This window comes from Lontra canadensis, unplaced genomic scaffold (assembly GCF_010015895.1).
Source record: "Lontra canadensis isolate GAN:19392208 unplaced genomic scaffold, GSC_riverotter_1.0 scaffold45, whole genome shotgun sequence".
In the NCBI taxonomy this organism is placed as follows: Eukaryota; Metazoa; Chordata; class Mammalia; order Carnivora; family Mustelidae; genus Lontra; species Lontra canadensis.
The window spans coordinates 6,076,876-6,096,187 of record NW_022631039.1 but is presented as its reverse complement, the minus strand read 5'-3'; the positions used below and the strand labels follow the sequence as shown (position 1 = coordinate 6,096,187).

The 19,312-nt window shown below is 45.3% G+C and overlaps 1 protein-coding gene and 1 long non-coding RNA gene across 2 annotated transcripts in view; both read right to left on the bottom strand.

Annotated features, from left to right (window-relative positions):
• BAZ1B (bromodomain adjacent to zinc finger domain 1B) overlaps positions 1–11,801 on the bottom strand; it is a 66,378-nt gene extending 54,577 nt beyond the window's left edge. The window contains exons 1-2 of the mRNA XM_032872445.1: positions 11,330–11,801; positions 2,366–2,482 (exon numbers count right to left, since the gene is read on the bottom strand). Coding sequence (XP_032728336.1) covers positions 2,366–2,482; positions 11,330–11,436 — 224 coding nt within the window. The 5' untranslated portion in view covers positions 11,437–11,801. The remainder of the gene's footprint in view (positions 1–2,365; positions 2,483–11,329) is intronic.
• LOC116876354 lies at positions 7,756–10,815 on the bottom strand. Its single transcript, XR_004384380.1, has 3 exons — positions 10,065–10,815; positions 8,423–8,489; positions 7,756–7,877 (listed from the first exon to the last, which is right to left on the bottom strand). It is a non-coding gene; the product is annotated as an uncharacterized LOC116876354 (long non-coding RNA).
• Positions 11,802–19,312: the final 7,511 nt, after the last annotated feature.

Genomic DNA, 19,312 nt, shown 5'->3' with positions numbered 1-19,312 from the left:
TACAGAAGCCATCTTATTAGTTCTATTCCCAATAATGCCATGACTCTCTATTTGAATACTATCCCAGGGAAGCCTGCATCAACATCCATCTGCTCGTCCTTCTCTAACTCACCCTATACACTGCTTCTAGATTAATCTCAAAGCCTAACTCCAATCTTGTATTTCTCTCCTGTTCAAAAATTACTGTCCCACTACTCACTAAATTAAATACAAATGTCTCATCCTGTCTTCTATAATTTGGTACAAACTATCCTGTCAAGTTCACCTTCCTCAAGAAGCCCCATGAAGGGGCGCCCGGGTAGCTCAGTCGTTAAGCATCTGCCTTTGGCTCAGGTCATGATCCTAGGGACCTGGCATCGAGCCCCACATCAGGCTCTCTGCTCTGGGGGAGGCCTGCTTCTCCCTCTCCCATTACCCCTGCTTGTGTTCCTGCTCTCACCATCTCTTTCTCTGTAATAAATAAAATCTTTAAAAAAAAAAAAGGCAGCCCCATGAAGTTTTCCCTAACAACTCCAGGTTAGTCCCTAGCCTCTAAATTCCCATCGTTTGTCTGCATATAGAAAAGCCTACATTATTCACATTTTGAAAGTGAATTCTCTTACTTATTCCTAACAGTGTTTCACTTGATTCTCTTTGGGTTTTTCTGGTACACAATCATATTACAAGTAACAATCACTGACTTGCTCCTTAGTAGTCTTCATACTCTCTATCGTAGGTCACTGGTCACCATCTTTTTATTTACAATGAATTTTCATCACACACATCTCTTTGACTCAAAAAGACACCCAGAAAAGGCAGCATTATCTCTATTTGCAAAGAGCAAGCCGTAAATGCTTATATAGCGCAGAGGATAGTGCCTAAACACCATAACCAATTCCTGAATAAGTCAAACATGAGACCTGCCCTCAAGAAGTCTACAAGCTACTATGAGGGCCGGTAACAGCCCATGGGTAAAACTCAGCTACCCACTAGTTTTTGTACATAAAATTCTCTTCTATTTACAGCCATTCACATTCATTTACATTTTACCTATGGCTGTTTTCACTGTACTATGTCAGAGATGAACAGTTGAGACAGAAATCACGCAACCCACAGACCCTAAAATATTTACTAACTGGCACTTTACAGATAAGGCAGGCTAACCCCTGGTCTAATGTACAAAACAAAATATATACATAAATTACACTAATCCAAAATGGAACAATGTAAGTGACCAAGCAAAGAAGGAACAAACACCAGGTTAACAGACCCAACAATTACTAGTCAGTTATGAAGCCATTACTAGAACCAGGTGTCAACTGAACCTAGGGTCTTCACACCAGCAGAAGAGTAGAACAGTATCAGATTACTCAACCGTATGCTCTCAGTCTATCTGCTATCAAGAGAAGTCAATGAAAAAATCCACAGAAAAAGCTTCTCTTCCCAATTCCTAGAAGAGTTGTTTTATTATCACCCCTGGTTTCATGTATCTTTTGCATGCTCCTACTGCCCCAAATTGTTTTCTTTGAGGCAACACCCAGATGGGTAGGTACTCTGAACACAGACAGGATTTTTTTTTTTAAGATTTTATTTATTTATTTGACAGACAGAGATCACAAGTAGACAGAGAGGCAGGCAGAGAGAGAGGGGGAAGCAGGCTCCCCGCCAAGCAAAGAGCCAGATATGGGGCTGGATCCCAGGACCCCGGGGATCATGACCTGAGCCGAAGGCAGAGGCTTAACCCATTTAGATAAACTGTCTTCAAACCATGTATTTATTTTTGATAGCTACTGAAAGACTGTCCTAAAATTTCAAATGACCACAAAATAAAGAAATCTTTCTAAATTGCTGACTCTGTATTACTTCTAGATTATTATCAACTTCCTTTGCTCAGAACCACATTTCCAGGGGTGCCTGGGTAGCTCAGCTGGTTAAGTGCCTGACTCTTGATTTTGGCTCAGGTCAGGATCTCAGGGTTGTGAGATCAGGCCCCGCCAGCCCCACATTGGGCTGTGCAGAGCATGTAGCCTGCTTAAGATTCTCTCCTTCTCCCTCTGCCCTTCTATACCCCTCATGCATGTACTCGCTCTCTTTAAAAAAACAAAGCAAAACAAAACCTACATTTCCAGAGTATTTTCAAGGTAAAAGAATAGAGCAAGAACACGCAAGAGCCTGGTAAACAGCTAAGTGTACACAACTATATATTCCATGTACTTTGTTACCAGCAAAATGCCACTAGGCAAGGGCACTAAGACACCAACACACTGTACTCGTGTAATACAGTCCAATGTATGCCCATAATTTTAAATATAGTTTTACTGTCAATACTCCCCCCTTCTTAGTAATATGAAGATGGTGCTAGAAGAGCAATACTTTTATTACTTACAGTTCAGCAACTTCCTGTTCCTCCTCCCAGGCCTCCTTGTGTGTTAGCTGACTGCTTCCGGTACTCTTACATGTCCAAATGCGCTCACTGTACCTTTCCAGGCGGGCCTCATACTCTCTGTTAGCGGTGGCTCAGGAAAACGATATTCAAGCAACAGAGACAACTTATCCACATCCATAAAATACTTCATAACATAAAGAAAAAACTACAGCATCCTTTCTATAACGTATAGCATAAAAAACTAAAATAGAAATTAGAGTTTTCAAGTGGCAAATCCAAATAAAATGATTAAAGCTGAAGAATGACTAAAATGGTTTGTCATGGTTTTGTTTTACAAATAAAATATTAGTATTGTAGGGGCACCTGGATGGCTCAGTCGGCGGAGCACGCAACTCCTGACCCTGGGATTGCTGGTTCGAGCCCCACATCGGATGTAGAAATTACTTAAAAATAAATTTTAAAAATTAGTATTGTTACGTGATTTCTTCACTTCACCTATTTCATCTTAAGAAGACTCCCACAGCACTGAAAATTTATAATATAAAGGTAAATTAAACACAAGTCATAAGGAATAAGAATTTAAGGTATGTGGAATTGTTACACAACTGAGATGGTCAGCAAGCTTGAGTCTGCTCCATGGAAAGATGAGAGAGAGGACTGCCCCAGTTTCACAGGCAGTCTGGAATAATCCTGTGCATATACTAATGATCCATTTACTAGAAGCCGTCCAGTCTACCTCAGAATCACCTGTTGGTTGGTCCTCAGAGTTTTGTTTTTGTTGTTGTTGTTGTTTTTTTAAGATTTATTTATTTATTTGAGAATGGAAGAGAGAAAGTGTGAGAGGAGAGAGGTCAGCGGAGAAGCAGACTCCCTGCTGAGCAGGGAGCAGGATGCAGGACTCGATCCCAGGACTCCAGGATCAGGACCTGAGCTGAAGGCAGTCGCTTAACCAACTGAGCCACCCAGGCGCCCGGTCCTTAGAGTTTAAAAAAATAAATTCCATAAAGCCCTAAAAATAATTTTGATACCATATTTACCCAGTCTTTACGTTGTCTCCAATAATACTACACTCACAAGTCGCTTAAGAAACGCTTGTTCAGGGGCGCCTGGGTGGCTCAGTGGTTTAAGCCTCTGCCTTCAGCTCAGGTCATGGTCTCGGGGTCCTGGGATCGAGCCCCACATTGGGCTCTCTGCTCAGCGGGGAGCCTGCTTTCCCCTCTCTGCCTGCCTCTCTGCCTACTTGTGATCTCTGTCTGTCAAATAAATAAATAAAATCTTAAAAAAAAAAAAAAAAGAAAGAAACGCTTGTTCAGTCTTTGTAAGGCAGATGAAGAGATCGGCCTTTAGTTAGCGCCATATAAATGGTAACTTTCCACACCCATCCGGACTAGAATTCACTATCAGCCAGCCACATTCAAATTCAAATGACAACTAACTAATTAGGCACAGCAACAGACGCTACCAAGAAAATAAACTGATACCACAACTACGGAATTAGCTGCCAATCTCTGTACTTTCCAAGTGACGCTTTTTATAGTAGTTGACATAAATGTATTTAAACAGCCCGTCTGCAATATTACCTTACAACTAAACAAATAATTCATTGTTTATATATGAAGATTCTTTGTTTTCCAGGGTTAATGATCAGTGAAAAGACAGAGGACGGGGAAAAATCCAGAAGTAATCCAGAAACAGTAGTTTTAGCCAAGAGTATAGCACCTTCCCTTACTGTACCTTTCTCTGGGTCTGCCAAAAGCAAAACAGTAAGTCTATTTTCCTGGGGGCTGGGGGTACTATTATTTAAACGACTGAACAAAAGAGCAGTACCACCAAAAGCCAGGAGGCAAGCATCCATATAATATTACGTAAATTCAATCTCACTGAAAATTTATAAAAACTTACAGGCAGGAAACAGCATGCCTTCCACAGCGACATGATCGTAACTGATCAACAAGATAAGTTTGTTTTCTGGTTTTGTCTATTTCCACTGGGGAAGGGGAGGTAAAATAATGACAGAATCAGTAAGCGGACTGAAACATTCAAAACATCTGATAATTCTAACGCAGTATTTACTTACACTGAAGAAATTCACTAGATGATCAGAGAGAATGTGAGACAAACATGTCCTAAAGAAAGAATTTTAGCTTTTGTTATTAGCGTTATTTTTAAAGGCAGGAATAATGTGCCCAGTCATCCTCCTTTGATCTAGACCTACAGGGCCAGCTACGTGGTATCACCCGGATGCCTCAGTGATACCTACAATCCAACCTTTTATTACCCCTTCCCTCCTTCCTAAGATGTGTCGGTAACAGTGATTCCCACTGAAAGACCCTCGTGTCCAAGTCAGAAACCAAGGAATCCTCCTCAGTTCTTCAGTCCCTAAGTGCAACCACGCACTTACTGCTCAGTTCAATCCTTCCTCTTCCGCAACAGAGCCATTATTCAAATTCAGCTTCTGAACCTCACTTCTCAGCTAGCCACAACATTTTTAAACATTTTAATTGGCCTCACTGGTAATCCTCCTCTGGTCTTTTATGCTTCTCACCCAAACAACCTTCTTCTCAAACGTATTTGTTTTTAAACCCAGTTCTTCTTCCTTTAAAATCTCATTTGCCCGCCGGCCCCTGAAATGCAAATATATTCACACTGGGAAGCAAGCCTCTGGCTCCCACAGGACTGAAAATCACTCCACCAATCAAGATTTTGTTGAGCAAGTTCCATGATTTTTATTCTTTTAAGAAAGAAAAGAGAGAAGCTTTTTTCCTCAAATACGTATTTAAATACCAAAATTTTTTAAGGATTTTTTTAAAGATTTTATTTATTTATTTGTCAGAGAGAGTGAGCACAGGCAGACAGAGTGGCAGGCAGAGGCAGAGGGAGAAGTAGGCTCCCTGCCGAGCAAGGAGCCTGATGTGGGGATGTGGGGCTCGATCCCAGGACCCTGAGACCATGACCTGAGCTGAAGGCAGCTGCTTAACCAACTGAGCCACCCAGGCGTCCCTTTTTTAAAGATTTCATTTATTTGACAGACACAGATCACAAGTAGGCAGAGAGGCAGGCAGAGAGGGGGAGGAAGCAGGCTCCCTCCTGAGCAGAGAGCCTGATGTGGGGCTCGATCCCAGGACCTGAGCTGAAGGCAGAAGCTTTATTTAACCCACTGAGCCACCCAGGCGCCCCTTAAATACCAAATAATTTTTTACTGATTACGCATTTGCAAACCATAAAAGAGCCTCCTACTCTGAGACTTATCTTTCTCACCCTCCTTTGAAAATTCACTATCAGAAGAGCATTCTCATTCTGGGGGACTGACTGCATCCATTCCCCTAACTTCAACTACTACCTATCTGCCAGGAATTTCTATCACCAGCTCAGTCTCCTCTCTGAACTCCAGACCCCTAGAATACACCAGCAATACAGACACCTCCATTCCGATATATGCACAGCAACTCAAAAGAAAAACTTCCAAACTAAACACTCACTTCCTACCCTCCCCACCCATTCCCAAGCAAAACGAAAAGGAAAAAACGACTAGCCCCTCTTCCAGCGTTCTCTTCTTATCTGAGAATGACCCACTAACCAAATGACAACCACAACATTATCCTTGTTTCCTCCCCAATCACCAAATCCTATCAAATCTACCTAACTTGGGTGCCTGGGTGGCTCAGTGGGTTGAGCCGCTGCCTTTGGCTCAGGTCATGATCTCAGGGTCCTGGGATCGAGTCCCGCATCGGGCTCTCTGCTCATCGGGGAGCCTGCTTCCCTTCCTCTCTCTCTCTGCCTGCCTCTCTGCCTACTTGTGATCTCTGTCTGCCTCTCTGCCTACTTGTGATCTCTGTCAAATAAATAAATAAAATCTTAAAAAAAAAAAAAATCTCCCTGACTTATTTCTGAAATCTACTGTACTCCTCAAGGGGTAGTAAATTTGTGCAGACCTCCAGACCTGTGGCCTGGTTTACTGCATAATGGCCTCCCTAGTTTCATGGCCGCTTGTCTTCAGGCTACAGATCCATTCTCAACACGGCAGCCACAGACAGCTTCCTAAGAGTCAGCGTCTACCCTGCTCAGATTTATAAACCGCTTCCCATAAACTTACGACAAAGACCAAATTCCTCAACCTGTCTGCCAAGGATCTATGTCCAGCCCCACTTGGCAGTTCTATCTCCATTCCCACTTCTTCACTCCAGCTACAGAAAACCTCTTCCAAGTGTTAAAATTCAAGAACCTTCAAATTCACAAACTCTTCAAAAAGCACAGTCCTCTACTCTTCATCTAACTACAACATTCTGCTTATACTGTAGATCTCAACTGAGAAGTAACCTCCCCCAGGAAACACTCCCTAACCCTGAAATAGGGTAGATTGTACTCTTCTTTCCACACAGTCACCTCTGTTCCAGAAAAGGATTCTACTTCATCCTCTGCCCTGTGGCTTGCAAGGTCTCAGACAGGAGTAGTGCCCATCCCCCAACCCTCCCCACTGATGCTAGGCTCGGCCACATGACTTGCTTCGGTGAACAGATGTGGACAGACAGGATAGATGCCACCACCAAGAAGCTGAAAAAGCCATCCTGGTGTTCTCCAGGTCTTTCGGCCACTAGAAAAGCACGTTAGAGACAAGAACTGCTCCTTCAGCCTGGGTCCTGGAATAAGAAAAGTTATGTCTGTCCTCTTTTTCACCTTTTTTTCCACATGTGGCCACTAGAAAACCTTTAATCCCACATGGCTCACATTGTATTTTTTTTTTTAAGACTTTAATTATTTTTCAGAGGGAGAGCGTGCATGCACAAGCAGAGGGAGCAGCAGGCTCTGCTGAGTAAGGAGCGTGATGCGGGCCTCGATCCCAGGACCCATCAGGACGGCGCTAAAGGCAAACATTTAAACCAACAGGGCCACCCAGGCATCCCTCCCTTTTTTTCTTAATTTTATTTATTTATTTGGCACATGATGTTTCTATTGGACAACACTATCTACCTAATAAGGTTTACATCTAGGAATGAATGAATGCCCTCTAACAATAAAAATTTTAATTGACTAGTCATCTAAGATTAATCTCAAAAGTTCAAAACTAGAATTCCTACAACCTCAACATTGGGTATTTTTAAGTTTATGTAACTCTGTTCTGGTTATTACCGGAGAAAGAACGAAAAAAAGTCAAAATCAAGAGGAAAAAAAGTCCATTACAAGGATATTCGGTCAGCTGCCTCTAAATCCTATTTCAGATTTTAGGTTACCAAAATAAGTCACTTACTCTCAAATAACTACTCAGAGCAAATGCCAATTGAGGTTTTCATGTTCCAGCCACTGTTGCACATATAATTGCAGACAAAATGTCAAAGCAATTCTCCAAAGGTTGTGTAAGTTATAAACGACAAGATGTTCTCAAATCAATCCTATATATCTCATTATGCACCTACTTTTTTGTGATTTCAAGAGCTACCTCCTTACCACAATATGCTGCTTCTTTGTTCTCTTTAGCCTTGTAAGGACTGTTTCTTTCAATAAAGTACTTGATAGCCTGAAAGGAAGTGGCCCAGAAAAGTATGGAGGTTAAACAAGTATAACTATAACCCTCAGAGTTCCATGTGAAATGACAAAGCACCAACTCAAAATCTGCTTTTTATTTTGTCTTTGGAACAGTCTTCATCAAGTGAAAAGCAACTCTCATTTAGTGTAACTTTAAAGAAATTAAATTATAAAAATCAACATACAAACTCACTATTCCAACATCCAGTAAAAAATCCTGGCTTGCAACGACAATTTAACTCCAACTCTTAAAACATGCTCTACTCACTCTTGCCTACTGCCAGATGAACTGTTCTTACAACCCCTCCTCATCAGACCTTTTAAAAGCTCTCGTATATTGAGGCTACAAAGATTACAAAGCAGTTGTTTCTAAGCTTTAAGGAGGAGGACAGTTAAAGCTACACAACAAAAACCCCAGCCTACAGCAGGCTGCGTGCAGTTTCCGTTCCTCCTCAAAACCCATCTTGATTTAGCCACTGTGATTATCCTGTTGTCAGATAATCTCATCAAGAATGATTCTGATAAAGTTACTCTCACCAAGGAAGATCCAGTGTTCTGCCTTAGGACTAACCCAGGAAGCAACTTTTGTACCATAGATTCAAAGCTGTAATATAATAAACATAATCATCAATGTATAAAACTCAGTCATTAAATGTGTGCATCATTCCCAGCTACCACTGTAAGTTTAATGAGGAGGTACAATAATGCCTTCAAAGAACATACCAACACTCACAGCGTTGAGTTAATAAAACATCTCACTGATTTGCTCTGGCATATACATGCAATCAAAAGTAAGTGTTAGGAGAAAATTAAAGTATCAAATTCTATTAAAAACAGAATTGTAAATATAAATTAAGAAGCAGAAAGAACATACTTCAAATGCAGCTGTTAACCAACCACATACTTGTTCCCTATGAAATCACTAAGAGCCTAATAAACGTAATAACCTGCGAACCACACAGTACAACTGTTTAAAAGCATCCTTGAAGTGCGTACACTTGTAGAAATTCCCAAGGAAGCAATTTCCCCCTCATTATGCAACTCAATTTAAGAACTCCTTTGTTAAAAAGGGTTCTAAATACCAGCATAGGAGATTTTTTTAATGAATTTTTTTTAAATACCTAACACTTAAAGTTTCAGGTTTCGGGCGTCTGGGAGGCTCAGTGGGTTAAGGCCTCTGCCTTCGGCTCAGGTCATGATCCCAGGGTCCTGGGACCGAGCCCCGCATCAGTCTCTCTGCTCCGCGGGGAGCGTGCTTCCCCTTCTCTCTCTGCCTGCCTCCCTGCCTGCTTGTGACCTCTGTCAAATAAATAAAATCTTAAAAAAAAAAAAAAAGTTTCAGGTTTCCATTTTCTACTGTCATTGTTAACAGAACCTCCTCCAATACAGGACTACATTTCAATGATTTCAGTAAAGGATACAAAAAGGCCAGGGCTGCCAGTTCTAAATTAACCATCTATAACCATTTTTTACATGGCTCAATACCTATCAGACTTTGAACTTGTCTCTACTGCGTGTTTCGCATGCTACACTAGAACCAGACATGAAAAATAAACATCTGATAGTATTAGTGAGTACCCATCAAGTGTTCAAAAAATGATATTTAAATACCGTTTTAAAAGGATATGGCAGATTCCTACAGTAATTTTTTTACCCCACTGATGTTTTTAAATATCTCAAAAAATAAAAACAAGGGGCGCCTGGGTGGCTCAGTCGTTAAGCATCTGCCTTTGCTTCAGGTCCTGATCTCAGCGTCCTGGGATGGAGCCCCGCATCCGCTCCCTGCTCCGTGGGAAGCCTGATTCTCCCTCTCCCACTCCCCTTGCTTGTGTTCCCTCTCTTGCTGTGTCTGTCTCTGCCAACTAAATAAATAAAAATCTTTTTTAAAAAATTAAACAAAAATAAAAAGTAGGACACCGTTAGAATAATGCTGTGCTCAGCGGAGGTGGAGTACTTCTCCAAAGCTTTCTGAAAGTCCTAACAGGACAAGAAAAAGAACCGCATTACCACCTGAACCCGTCCCTGAAAGGCACCTCACCTCAAACCACGACACGGAACTTGCCTTTTTTTCTGGATCTACTTATAGGGATACGGTAGAAAAAGCACTGCATCCTACCCCTGACTTTCATCATTTCAGTGTCTGACCTTTAACAGGTCAACCTCAACCCTCTGGGCCCACCTGGCAAACGAGGCAGGAGAACCTGACCATCCCCGAGATCCATTTCAGCTACAAGATGCTACTCCAGCTGTCTTTCTCCAAGAGCCTTCCTAACAGCACGGGCCCACTTTCTGGGTCCTTTTGTACGTAAACATCCAACTCCACAAACCGCACTGGAACAAGAATGAGGTTATCTTGTACAAGACTGCATTAAAGAGAGGATCAAAGAGACATGAAATCAAATGACATCGCTCGCATGGGCACCTCCTCCCATACGGAGGGCAAAGAAGCAGAGAGAAACTAAAAAACCCAGTGCTTCCAAGGAAAGGGCTGATGAAACTCCGTAATACAGTGGCCTTCGGCCTTGAAGCTTTGCCTAAAAAAAGCGTGATTCGGCAATCTACTTTTTACACTGAAGCTTCAAATCGGGCATCCATAAAAGAAAAAAAAAGTAAATCAACGTCATACAACGGAAAGACCGAGCTTGTGCAAGGAACCTTCAGCCATCAGAAAAGAGGGGGTGCGTCTTCTGGAAAACACCAGTCTCCCATTTCTGAAATGCACCATGAAAACTTGAAGCATGCCTCGGTGTTTGTCCAATGCGTGCCGATCGCCTCTTCGGCCGTCAGCATTTCAGACCTGGGCGAGCCGGGGAAGGCAGGCTCCTCCGAGACAACTTTTCCTTGCCCTTCCCCTAAGTCTGGGAATCCGCTCTTGGTGACGCGCCTCACGGTCTTGTCAGCTCATCACCAGCCTCAGGTCTCCACTCCGGAGGAGGGGAGGAAAAAAAAAAAAAAAAAAAAAAAAAAAAGCAAAAAAAAACAAAAGCCCTGGGGGGGGCCGGGAAAAAACCCAAAAAAAAAAAAAAAAAAAAAAATCTTGCACAAGCCGGATCACGAGGCCGCGTGGGTACAATTTCAAAAACTTAAGTTGAAGGTTTAATTTAAAAGGAAAGAAAAACGCAGCAGAAGGAAAGCCGTCTCCCGTCCGTGCTTCGGGCCTAAAGCCACCCGGGGGCAGGGGCGCCGCTGGTCGAAAGCGAGGCCCGGGGACAAAGTGCGGAGCCGGTGGAAAGGATGGAGGGCGCGGAGCTCCGGGCCGGCCCGCGCCCCCACCCCCGCGGAACGGCGGGCTCGAGCTCCGGCTCGGGATGCAGGCCCTCCGGCGCCCGGCGCGCTGACAGCTGCCACCCGCGCGGGCTGCGCGGCCCGCCCGGCCCCGGCGAGCCCCCCGGCCCATCCCGCCCCACCCCGCGGGCGGCCCGGCGGCCGCGCTGGAAAGGATACTCCCGGGTGCGGAAGGCCTCCTGAGTGTGCGCGATGGTGAAGAGCGGCTCCTCGCCGGGAAGCGGCTTCACCAGCGGGAAGGGCTTGCGGCCCAGGAGCGGCGCCATCGCGGCGGTGGTAGCGGCGGAGGCAGCGGCCCGGAAGGCGGCGGCTCCTCGGCGAGCCCGCGGCGCAGCACTAGGCCCCGCGGCCCGGAGCGAGCGCCTGGTTCCCGGGGGTGGGGTGGGGGAGGGGAGGGGTGAGAGGGCGGCGCGAACTCGGCTCCCTCAGTGCTGGCGCGGCCGCGCGAGGGCCATGCAACGGGACGCGAGGACACGGAACTCCCACGCACACCGCTGCGCCGCCCGGCAGCCTCCGGCCCAACCTTCGCTGCGGGTCCCCGCGTTCGGCAGTCACGACTCCTGCTCAGCTGCACCGGAGGAAATTATTGAAAAATGGCGGGAGATTCCCCTCCTCCCCCCCGCCCGGCCAGCGCACACACTAACTTGCTCCCCTGTGGCGCCGGTGGCGAATGCTCCAATAGGCGGAGAGCTGATCAGGGCTCACAGTCTATTGGCTCAGGGGAGCTGCCGCTCTGGCGCTTGAGTCCCGCCCCCTTTCCCGGCCGCGTAGTTGGGTTGCAGCGCACTAGAGGGCAGTATGAAGAGGTGAAAGGTCACGTTATGTAAGCGCTGTTGTGAGGCCTAAGGGCCTCCAGCAGCGGAGTTGAAAATGGGGGACAGCGGGGGACCGAAAGGCCTGGAATTCAAAGAGGTCAGGCTAGAGAAGCCCCTTAACATATACAGACACTGCGCCATCTGTCACCGACGGCGACACCGACATCCGGGCACCACTGTCCGTGTGGTGCGCCGGAGGGGGAGGGGGAGCGCGCGGCCAGGGGCTTTGTCTTTCCACTTGTGCTCCGCCCCCTCCTTAAAGGCGCCGCGCTCGGCCACGCCCGGGGATGCGCGGGTGGGGCGGAAGGGAGGAGGCGTTGGCGGGAAGAAACCCAGGACCTTACCCCCGCGAAGGTTCTGCTGAAGGACCGCTGGAGCCTCAGTATTGCTCACCCCGAAGTTAACTTCTGGAAGAGAGTGAGGTTGAGACCTGGGTATGATGCTTGTTTTTAGGAGCTTGGCGGAAAAAGATGATAGACAAGCTTCTTTGGAAAAATATATTCAAGGGCGTACCTATTAAAGATATACCCATTAATTCGGGTAGCCTTTGCTGGCACCTCCAGCGTTCAGGGCCCTGTACTGGGAGCTGCAGAGGGGAGAAAATGAGAGCCTGCCCTGAGCAAATAAGAGGCCCAAGTAGGACAGGACTGTGATCCGGGCTCTGCGAAGTGCACAGTAGGAAGTCAGCACTGAAGGCCGGGAGAGTGAGGACATTCCAGCCGTTTCTCCAAGCAGACTGCACCACGTCGTCCCCGACGTGTTCCAGCATAACCTGAAACACATCCATAATTCTCTCTCTAGTAAATCCTCCCCTTTGGTGCAAAGATCACTGACCTCAGAATGTACCTACTTTCCAGCCTGTCCTTGAGCAGAGCTAGACTTTGAGGTGTCCCTGAAAGCCGTGGCACATGCCAGTGCCAGGCCCTTCTCTCCTTTTCTTCTCATTTTGAGGTGAGACGTATCCCCCCTCCCCCAACCCCAGTAAAGTGTTAAGTTCCAGGTCAGACACCATCGCTATGGAGGTGCCTCTGAACCCTTAGCAGAGATGGGAGAATGTCCTTCTTCAGTAGCCTTTTCTTCTAGGAGGATTAGGAGCAACCTCAGAAGACAGAGCATTTGAGTTGACTGTGAAAAGATAAGTAGCACTTTCCCTAGGCAGAGAAATGAGAGATGTACGTTCTTGGCAGGAGGAGCAGCAGGGCCGAGTTGGTAAATTCAGGACAACAGACCTAAAACTTCAGAGGTGTTGAGGTGGAAAGTATCAAGAGATCAGAGTGGCAAAGGAAGAGATCACCGTGGTCACAGCGTGTGATGCTTGGAGTGACCACTTAGAAGGAATCCAAATGTAATAAGATCATGGGAGACAGATTCAAGAGGCACATACTAGGTGACAAACGGGATGGACACTTGTAGGACCAGGTACCTAATAGGAGATGACACACAGAGTAAGGACTCCAAAAACATTAAGAAACACATTTTGGAAAATTTTGATATTTCAAAAAAAGCTCCTAATTGCACATGAGAATAGGGACTGTAATCATTTCAGGGCTTGGGGCCACCGTAGGCTAGAACCCAACCCTGGTGTTGGTGAGACAGAGATCTAAAATGGGAGAATCGGGGGGTACCTAGCTGGCTCAGTTAGTAGAGCATGCAACTCTTGATCGCAGGGGTCATGAGTTCAAGTCCCACCTTGGGCGTAAAACTTACTTAAAAAAAATAAATTTAAAAAGAAAGAAAAAAGTAGAACAGACTAAATTAATGTAACTATCAGTTTCCTGCTCTGATATTTTTGTTGACTCCTGTGGCAGACAAAACTCTACTGAGGGGCGCCTGGGTGGCTCAGTGGGTTAAGGCCTCTACCTTCGGCTCAGGTCATGGTCTCATGGTCTCATGGTCTCAGGGTCCTGGGATCGAGCCCCACATCGGGCTCTCTGCTCAGCAGGGAGCCTGCTTCCCCTCTCTCTCTCTCTGCCTGCTTGTAATCTGTCTGTCAAATAAATAAAAATCTTTAAACAACAACAACAACAAAAACTCTACTCAGTTTGCTCTTCCTGTTCAGTCTTCAAGCTCTTGACCAAGCAAGGCCCCAAGTTGACTACTTCCTTCTAATTCCCGGAATTCATCAGCTTTATTACTACCAACTGCCGGAAATGTACTTTTTTCTCCTCTGGGCATCTAAATCCCACACTTCCTAACGCCTTTTCCCGATTGTTCCAGCCCACATCCGCTTTCACTAAACGCTCAAGGCTTCTTAAAATTGTAATTGTAGCGAAATTCGTGGTTTTCTTTCCCAACATTTGAATAAACAAGTTAATAAAAAGGGGCAGAGATTAAAATGTGTCGTTTCTGGGTATCTGCACCAAAGCTTCTACTGCTCCAAGTCAGCTGTGGGTGCTTGGCTGGAAGAGTAAGACTGTCTAGAGAAGCACCGCTCATTTCTCTACGTGGATCTCCGCTGGGTAGTTTTAGGACATGAGCTCAGTCAGCGAGATCTGTTTCTGTGGTCTGTGTCACGGGGACTTGTGCCCTGCCACATAACCCTCCGCCATTGATTCAGACACAAACCCTTGCTCAGACAGTTCCAGCTGGTCTTTTCCTCCCTGTCCCGTTGGATCCTCAAACTCAAAACATCCCAAACCCACAATCTCACCATCTTCTTTCCCTTCATCATCTGCTTTATCTGGATGGTTTCCATTTCTGTTTAGTGCCCCACTCACAACCTCACAGGCTCAGGCTTGACTTCTCCAGCTCCACAGCCACAGGGTCAACCAGATAACGTCTATTCTACCCGCACGAAATCTTGAACTATCCCTTTCTTGCCATCCCCACAACATCCTACTTCAGGCCTTTATTATTTCTGGCCCAACCTTACTACTATAATGACTTTCTTCTTTTAAAATGTCTTAATTTATTTTTTTTAAAGATTTTATTTATTTATTTGAATAAGTGAGATCGCAGGTAGGCAGAGAGAGAGAGAGAGGAGGAAGCAGGCTCCCTGTGGAGCAGAGAGCCCGATGCGGGGCTCAATTCCAGGACCCTGGGATCATGGCCTGAGCCGAAGGCAGAGGCTTTAACCCATTGAGCCACCCAGGTGCCCCTAAAATGTCTTAATTTATTTTTAAGTAGGCTCTATGCACAACTGAGCCAGCCAGGTGCCCCTCTTCTTTTAAAATGTTTTAAACTACATTGAAATTATATCTTTAAAATGGTAAAATGAGCATAGTTCCCAAAAGGAAACATGTAAGTGTACTTTAAACAACAAATGCTTCTACAAAAAGCAGCCATGGGGAACTCTCCCCCATGCACTTCCTGCTCCCTCGAGCATCCATTTTCAAATTGTTAAGCTGTGTTAAAATTGGTAAAAGGTGGGCACCTGGGTGGCTCAGTGTGTTAAAGCCTCTGCCTTCGGCTCAGGACATGATCCCAGAGTTCTGGGATTGAGCCCCACATGGGGCTCTCTGCTCAGTGGGGAGCCTGCTTCCCCCTCTCTCTCTGCCTGCCCCTCTGCCTACTCGTGATCTCTGTCTGTCAAATAAATAAATAAAATCTTTTTTTAAAAAATGGTAAAAGGTGGGCGCCTGGGTGGCTCTGTTGGTTAAGCGACTGCTTTCAGCTCAGGTCATGATCTTGGAGTCCCGGGATCGAGTCCCGCATCGGGCTCCCAGCTCCATGGGGAGTCTGCTTCTCTCTCTGACCTTCTCCTCACTCATACTCTCTCTCAAATAAATAAATAAAGTTTAAAAAAAAAAAAATGGTAAAAGGTAACTTCATTTAAAATGGAACCAGAAGGCCAGAAGTGGGAGCTCTCACAATTTAAGACTGGTAAATTGCTTCTTCTATACGAAGAAGCCCATACTTCACTACCCCATCAACAGGAAGAAAGCTTTCCTACTCCCCCAGCAACAGCCAAGCCAATGAGAGAGTCAGCATTCAGCCAATGAGAAGCCACCACACTTCCAACTCCCAGTTTCCACCAATGGGCTTGTTCCTAATAGCCTTCCCAACTTCTCCCTTTTCTCCATCAAGGTTTCCTGTGCTTTGTTCTGTAGACATGTCTATGGTTTTGCTGTAACCTGTGGGTTCTGAATTGTGATTTCCTATTCCTGAATTAACCCATTTTGCTGGTGAAATAAAGGACAGTTTTGTTTTTAAGGTTAAAAGCTATTTCCACTAATTTTTTGCCTCCATTTTCTGAATATTTCTGAACATATATGTTGCTGTTTTTTTAGCTGCTCAGTTTTAGTATTAGCTGCTGACTTTTCTTGAATGGAAGATGAGGACATAACCCTCTTACATTTCCCCAAACCTCACACACGCGATCACATTCCAAAAATAATTGTTGCAATTGGTTAAATCACGATTCACTGTAAAACTTATGATTATGTATTATTCAGATGATCCACATGGTGGACGGATCACATTTCCTTTCTTTTGTCTTTGCGGGTTTGCTTCAGCCTATTTTTCAATTCATTTTCTATGTACCGATCACCACTCTCTCCCTGGTGTTCCAATTTGTACCCCCGTCCCCCTGCTCTTTCCTCACAGTGGCATTTGCTCACTACAATCACTCCCCTGCTCTTGGCTTTCAGTGGTTGGCTCCCTAAAGCCCACAGAGTAAAACCAAACTCTTTGGCCTGGTCTTCAAGCTCCCCCCAACCCTGCCCCAAGATCTGTTTTCAATCTTTCTACCACTTCCCTTGAACCCCCTACTCCAGTAAATTAGGTTTATTGAGGTTTCTAACCAACTGAGCCACCCAGGTGCCAAGGTTTATGTAGGTTTCTAAATACATTCTCCAGTAAAAGGATCCAGGGCTCCTGGGAAAAGGACTGGGGCTGGCAAAGGTCAAGGTGAGCCAGGAACATTGTCCCTGAAAGTAAGGAAGTGCTCAAATAGTGATGGGGACACGTCAAAAGGACACAGGAGCCAGCAGGAAGGGATTCCTGCTGAATCTGGGACAATTTGAACATTTTTTAAAAATGACAGCAACAGATTGTGAACGCATTGAATGTAAAGGGAAACCATGAGCCTGTAGTAATATTCAGAGAGAAAGGAAGGGAGGCAGAGAGGGAGAGAGAGAAGTGTAGAGAAGGGAAATCTGTTATCTACTGAAGGCTGCCAGTGAATGAATGTAGAAAGATTTAGAAAAACTCACCACTTTGCAAACTCCAGTGAAGTAACTGATTCAGAAATAGATCATCAGTGGATACCGAAATCACTGGTCTAAGTGAACGGTCTAGAATTATCATCCCCCAACAGATTATTTATGTAAAAGTGCCCTGAAGGTGGGAAGGTGTGACAGACACCTTAGCCAAATGATCAATCTTGGCATTATCAAAAATGAGAGAAGAGGACAATGTTTCTCTTGATACAGGCAATGAAAAAATACGTATCACCTCTGCAGTATTCTAACCAAAAAAATTTCACCTGAAATCCTTAGAAAAAAAAATAGATAGGGGCGCCTGGGTGGCTCAGTGGTTAAAGCCTCTGCCTTCGGCTCGAGTCGTGGTCTCGGGGTCCTGGGATCGAGTCCCGCATCGGGCTCTCTGCTCAGCGGAGAGCCTGCCTCCTCCCTCCTCTCTCTCTGCCTACTTGTGATCTGTCAAATAAATAAAAAAAAAAAACTTAAAAAAAATAGATAAATGCAGTTTGTGAGACATTTTACAAATAACTGCCTAGACCCTTCAAAAATATCAATGACGAGAGACACCTATCCACCTACTTCCAAAAGAAGGCTCTAAAAGGAGACTAGGGGCGTCTGGGTGGCTCAGTTAAGCATCCAACTCTTGGTTTCAGCTCACGTCACGATCTCAGGGTTCTGGGATGGAGACTAGCATCTGGCTCCCTACTCAGCAGGGAATCTGCTTGTCCCTCTCCCGCTGTCCCTCCCCCTGCTCATGTCCTCTAAAATAAATAAAATCTTTAGAAATAAATAAATAGGGGCTCCTGGGTGGCTCAGTTGGTTAAGTGTCTCCCTTGGGCTCAGGTTATGATCTCAGGGTCCTGGGATCGAGCCCTGTGTAGGGGCTCCCCGCTCAGCAGGGGGTCTGCTTCTCCCTCTCACTCTGCTGTTCCCCTTGGTTGTGCGCTCACTCTATCAAATAAATATCTTGAAGGGAAGAGGGAAAAAAAGGAAGGAAGGAAGAAGGACGGACAGATGGACGAAAGAGATGTGAGAGCTAGATGCAACGGATTGGATCCCGGGTCTGGGGATAGGGGCTTGAAGGAACTACTACTATTATTGGGACAGTTGGGGCAATTTAAATATGTTCATATTAAATACGATGGTTGTATCACTGTTCAATGTCTTGAGTGTGATGGTGATACTCTGGTCCTGTTGAGGAATGTCCTTGTTCTTCGGACATACAGGCTCAAGTATTCACGGCCTCAAGTGTGAGAATGACAGCCAGCTATTTTCAGGTTAATTCACCCACCTCACCCCACTCCAAAAAAAAGAAAGAAAAAAACGTGTATTGAGATGCGAATGTGCCAAATGTTAATCATTGGTGAGTCTAGATGAAGGACAGAGTTTACTGAACTATCTTGTTCAGCTCTCTGTAGTTTTGAAGTCTCAAAAAGTTGGAGAAAATAGAAACCCAATTCCCTGGTGACTCCCTGCACATAACCCCGTGCTTCCTGGACTCCATTCGTTAGGTTAGCCCATGCTAACCTGCCCCGAGTGGTCTTTCCTCATAACCAGAGAACAGTTTTCAAGGCCCAGCCACCTCTTCTGTAAGCCTTCTGTGATCTCAAAGCCTCCAGGTTTTCCTCTGGACCCTCAGAGTCCTCTACCTTCTCCGCCCTTGCCGTGGCACACGCTCCTGTCTCTCTTCTCTACCTCACCAGACTGTAAGCTCCGGAAAGGCAGACACCCGTCTACCAGTTGTATTTTACATACAGAGAACCCAGACTATACTTGCAACAAATATTTGTAAAAAAGATGCCGTTTTTCAGGATGGCCCAAACCGAGGCGTGGAGGTCTGCTCCCGCGGCCTCAACTTTTCCGAACTCCCACATGCTCCTGGGCAAAATCCGAGCTCTGCTGCTCTTTTGTGCTTACTCTATTCAGTGAATTTAGTTTGTGGGCTCGTATCTATTTTTCTTAATAATCGAATGTGCCTATGCATCGGGCCTACTGATTTTCAGAGGGAGTTTTCTGAATTATTTGCAAATAATCTGCGGTCATTGCTTGACGTTTCCTCTTCTCTTTTTCTTCTCTAACCCTTACTTAGTCCATCAAGATTCTGGGATGCTGCTGGAGACTGCTAGCCTGGTTTCTTAGAGTATCAGTGAGGGGTGGTGCTAAAGTGGAAGTCAGCCAGAGAAGAG